This window comes from Atta cephalotes (assembly GCF_000143395.1).
Source record: "Atta cephalotes unplaced genomic scaffold scaffold00010, whole genome shotgun sequence".
Classification (NCBI taxonomy): domain Eukaryota; kingdom Metazoa; phylum Arthropoda; class Insecta; order Hymenoptera; family Formicidae; genus Atta; species Atta cephalotes.
Genome location: NW_012130074.1, coordinates 6,586,330 through 6,591,476, shown reverse-complemented (window position 1 = coordinate 6,591,476; position 5,147 = coordinate 6,586,330). Strand labels below are relative to the sequence as shown.

At 34.6% G+C, this 5,147-nt stretch overlaps 1 protein-coding gene across 1 annotated transcript in view; it reads right to left on the bottom strand.

Annotated features, from left to right (window-relative positions):
• The window catches only part of LOC105627833 (probable G-protein coupled receptor Mth-like 1), a 166,539-nt gene that overhangs the window by 143,590 nt on the left and 17,802 nt on the right, over positions 1 to 5,147 (bottom strand). Inside the window, exon 3 of the mRNA XM_012209111.1 lies at positions 4,725 to 4,960. Coding sequence (XP_012064501.1) covers positions 4,725 to 4,960 — 236 coding nt within the window. The remainder of the gene's footprint in view (positions 1 to 4,724; positions 4,961 to 5,147) is intronic.

Sequence of the window (5,147 nt, the reverse complement as noted above, 5' to 3'; positions counted from 1 at the left end):
GTGTGTGTGTGTGTGTGTGTGTGTGTGTGTGTGTGTGTGTGTGTGTGTAGATTAATAATGTAATTAATTGTATTATATATTTATGTCGATAATATATAGATTATTATTATGACTTTTTTTTATGAAATTTAATAAAATACGAAACAGGATTTGCTGTAATGCTGTTATGCGGTAATATCGCTTCATCTAAATGGTCTTGCGTGAATAGCAGATTTCCCAAAAGCGGGAATTTCCTGCCAATCAAGTAAAATCCTCTTTCACGTCCCGTCTCTCGGATCGGCGTAACACGGCATACAGCGTCTCGAAAAGGCAACGAGGCTTTGATTTACTCTCTCGTCTTCCATTCAAGACGTTCCGGTGCGGCGCGGCGACGCGTTTTCTCCTTAAATGGACGCCCAACGTCTGAGAGACATTAGAGTTCTCGGTCAAAGCCAAAGTCACAGCGAGGGTTTCCATCCTTGATGTTTTCCGAAGAGCCACTGCACATCACGAAAGGTCGGAAGAAAAAGGATGTTCGAGATAAATACACCAAGATTTTCCTTCATGTCGTGTTTTTCGTTTTGTGGATCGTTCAAATAACGAGAACAAAATCAATGATGCGCGTAATATCGTTGAACCATCCGAGTGATATGATCGTTGACGACAGATTAGAAAGGAGTTGGAGGACAACACGTTCGCATATAGTTATGCTTATTATTTGAAGGTCGCGTTACATTGCGTTCACGATGCGATTTCATCTAAATATGTAGTAAATATTTGTAAGATTATAACTTTCAATAACTTAACGAAAAACACGCTTTGCAAAATATTCGGTTTAATATGTGGATTATTACATTATTTGGAATATTTAGTATCGTGGAATTTGATCGCATGGATTTGTGTGTTAAATATCCATGATATCGGCGAAAAATTATAACAACAAAATTGTGAATATTACACGAGAAATTTCAATATAAATGTTAAATTCAAGAAAAGAAATTCATGTGAGGAAGAGACGAGGTCTGTAATATCAAATATGATTTAAAGATGTGTTGTGTACATTTTACAGCAATTAAAGTTATATAATAACTATATTTAAATTATTAATACTGATATATAAAGGAAATTATAAACGCTAGTACTGTAACGAGCAAAATATAGAATATTCCATTTATTTATGTGACAGCGTTAAAATCCATATCCGTTCACACCGTTTTATATCATATTTTATATTATGAAATTTTCTACTCTTCTCTTATAATTCATATATGTTAGCTGCCACAATTTTATTCTTATATTATATTTAATATACCGGGGTCTTTGAATAATATTCGATTACTCGTACTATCAAGCATAATTTATACGAGAATATATACGAGAATATATACGAAATTTCTGAACAAACTTCATACACGAAAATTCGATATTTTAAATTATTGAAATAGTATATTGAAATAGTATCAGATTATTTCGATACTACACGAGTAAAAAACACGAAGAGAGAATGAAAAAAAGTATGTGCAACTGGACGCGCGAAACATTTTGCATTTATCGCATATTCGCATCGCAGCGAACATTACTAGCGTGAACGCCCCCTCTGTTCCATAAATTCGCCGCGGAATTCAGTATGCTTCAAAATTGCATCGTGGCACATTCCATGTTTCGACGATTTCCGGTCGATGCCGGTCGAAGGCCGTTGGAGCGATGCACGCATCGCGAACGCATCAGCGAACGGTTTCTCGAGCGCTTTTCGCGAGACAATAAGCGCAGGGAAGGACGGGGGGGGGGGGAGGAGATGGTGTTTCACAATAAAAAGAATCCAGCTTACCGTTATCGTCGTTGCTGGAATTCCTATCTTTATACGCGAGATGACTTCGCGTATCGTGATACATCCGCTATATTCGCGTTACCGTAATGGGATAAGCAATGCGTGCGTCTGCGAATTAGAAATGTCTAAACACGCAAGGAAAGAAGAGGATACCAATGCCTCATTAGATCTCGCAACACAACATCAAAAACAGCTATCTTGTTGATTTAATCAATTCCGATGTTGAAATACTCGCTTCATTCCAGCGAGTAATTCAACTGATGAATCATCGATCGAGAGAATGTTGACGATAACTCGATAAATCTAACTCTATCATTGTATCGAATAATTATAGTATTAATAGTTAATATTTGTTTTAATTCTTTGTTCTGCTTCTTGATTAATCTGTGTACGAATTTTTACATTATTAAATTACTTAAATTATACTAGTTTATAAATTTGAAATAATTTTTAGTGTAAAAAAGGGAAATAATTTTTTAACATATTTTGGGATATTGAGTTCGAATCGACCAGAAAAAATCCGTCAGATGGAATTTAAAAGGATATCAATTTCAATATATAACATATCAATTTCAAAATATAGTATATCATTTTTTAGGATATTGTTTCCTTTTCTAATCAGTTTTGAGTCCGATAAACGATGAGTAAGACAAACGTTTCCATTATAGAATTTGATGATTGATAAACGTTCAGGAATATCGAAACGAAAACATTCTAGACGACTACTACTGAGCTATTCTAATACGTGAAATCGATATAAAGTCATGTAAAGAACAAAAACACTCAACACTTCTAATTTGTTTTTCAATTTCGATAAAATTATATCATGCAGTAGAAAAAATGTTTTTTCTTATATCTCAAAAACTGAATCTACTAAAAATATTTCAATAGCAGATCTGAGCTTAGCGTCGAAATTATTCTGGAAATAGTTTTTACAAGCTCTTGTATAAAATCTTATAATTAATGTTATTAGATTAATTAATGTTATTAGATTGCATGTAAAGTGTCAGATTCTAAAAGAGGATCTATGAGAGAAGGTTGGAAATTGTAGTTGATATGATTAAATATGTCAGCGAATAATCTCGTCAGAAGAGCACTCACGGTACGCTATGCGAAGTAACACTCTCTTTGAATCAAGAAAAAGAGAAAAACCGAGAATATCGACGAAAGAGATTGTGGGTCAGCTATACGTTCCACTTTCTCCTTTCTTCAGTTTTCGTAGATGGAAGGTCCACGACTTTAAATATAACCGGTTTCAGTTACAACTACTATTTCAACACAAATTGTAAAAGCTTTCATTTTTATTTGATGTGATCGTAATATAGTAACATAGTAATATCTATTCCAAAAATAATATTACAAAAAATCCATGCAATCCGAGTAATTCCTCATTTAAAAATTTATGTAGAAAAAAAGTTAATATCTTTCTCTGTAGATATCAAATTTTCGATATTAAATTCTACTTTATTTAACATTTAAATAACTTTTTTCTTTAAAAGTATTTAAAGTTTTTATTTGTTATTTTTACAAATTGAATGAATGCTTTCCAAATTTTTAAAAGATATTTTTTATTTTTCAAATATATTTTTTAAAAAACACGGTTGGAACACGAGAGATAATGATCTCCGGCCTACAGCTACACGGTCAGCTGTGCTAATTTGTAAGAACGAATGGTTAAACGCAGATCATGATAGGAAAAACATCCCTGCTCCGGTGGAATCTGCGTAATCGATTCTTCATGTAAATGAGAGTCGCTGTGCGCTATTACAACGTGGAGAAGCCGGACTCGCACGGGTGTACGCACTAATCGATTCTCGCGATCGGAACGAGACGAGAGAAGCGGAGCTTTGCGAGGGATTACTACGATTATCCGAATAATTACCCTCTGAGCTTCGGGGACGGGGTGGCAAATAAAGCCCGGCCTCGATCGTCAGCCAAATTCGCGTATTCCATCTGCGCATTCGGTCATATCGGCTGACATTTGTGTGGATAATCGTCGCGTGGAAACGTCGCGTTCCTTCGTAAGTCGAAAGTTCTACCGACTGATAAGTAAATAAGTAAATAAAATTTGAAGAAATAAATAACAGAGCATTGAATTACCAGAAAAAATAAATTGCTCTTTATACTCAGATTTTCAATTTCGCAAAATCATTAATCTTCTTGTTACTTTTTGATATGTCAACACTCATTCAACGTGAAGATCCAGTTAGTTTTCAATTTCGTTTAATCCGAGTCGCGTCGCTTCCGATTTATATCGATGGACGTTAATAAAAGAAGCGAATTGGCAGATAGCCACGCTCCGATAAATAGTGAATTGTTCGTTTTTTTTTCGTTTATGCAACTATTAGATATAGTTTATTGTGGAGAATTCCAGCAATGTTCCGGACGCGCGCGTTATCTTATAGAAGTATCGCAAAAAAGTAACCGAATGGCATTCAAATGCAGCAATAAATAATAATAAAGGCAGAACTTGTATGTAAATGCAATGAGAAAATAATATTTTAATAATGTTTCCATGTTAAAGACACTTCTACATTATATATAGAATCAATCCTACAATATTACAATCAATATTACAATACAAGATACTTCGATAACTCAACAGATAATATAAAGTATATAACGATATATAAAATATATTTAAATAAATAAAACTCGTCAAATTGTATTAAAGATCTTAAATAACAGTTTCACATGTTCATTTATCAAAAAATACTACACATAAAGGCTGGAATAAATTTGCAACTTTAACATACTTGAATATCGTAGAGAAACGCCTTTGTAGTCATCATTTTGCCGACTTGCAGTATCGAGACAAACCGTGAAATTACCGTAAGTATATCGCTTTCTGCTAGAGCTCATTCGAGAGGTAAGAAGCGGCAGTGAAAAAATTAACAAGGTAATAATGAATACTCACCGAACGCCTTGCAGCTTGCACCATGAAGAGAATCCCCAGCGAGCTGAATGATGGCCATGAGAATATCGCCCATCATCAGACAGGCGACATGATGAGTCTGGCAACGCCAATGCAGAACGTGATGAGAGGCCGGTAATAAACAACCGGCCGCTAAAGTAGCAGCCAGGAAGAGAGCGCTAATGATGAAACCCACGGGATACAGGGTAAATCTGATGTCTGTCGCTTTCACCGCAGGTCTGAAAAATTCGAGCAAATTTTAGAACGCTGCTTTGGGCGCTAGTCTTCATTTAAACTTATTCAATGTAAAAAGCATAAAGATCTAAAAGTTCTATCTGAAAATCATGAAATTTCATGAGCCAATTGTGTAATCGACGAAAGATAGAAAATTGTTCTGCTTTGTAATAATTCTTTCTTTTTTAAATC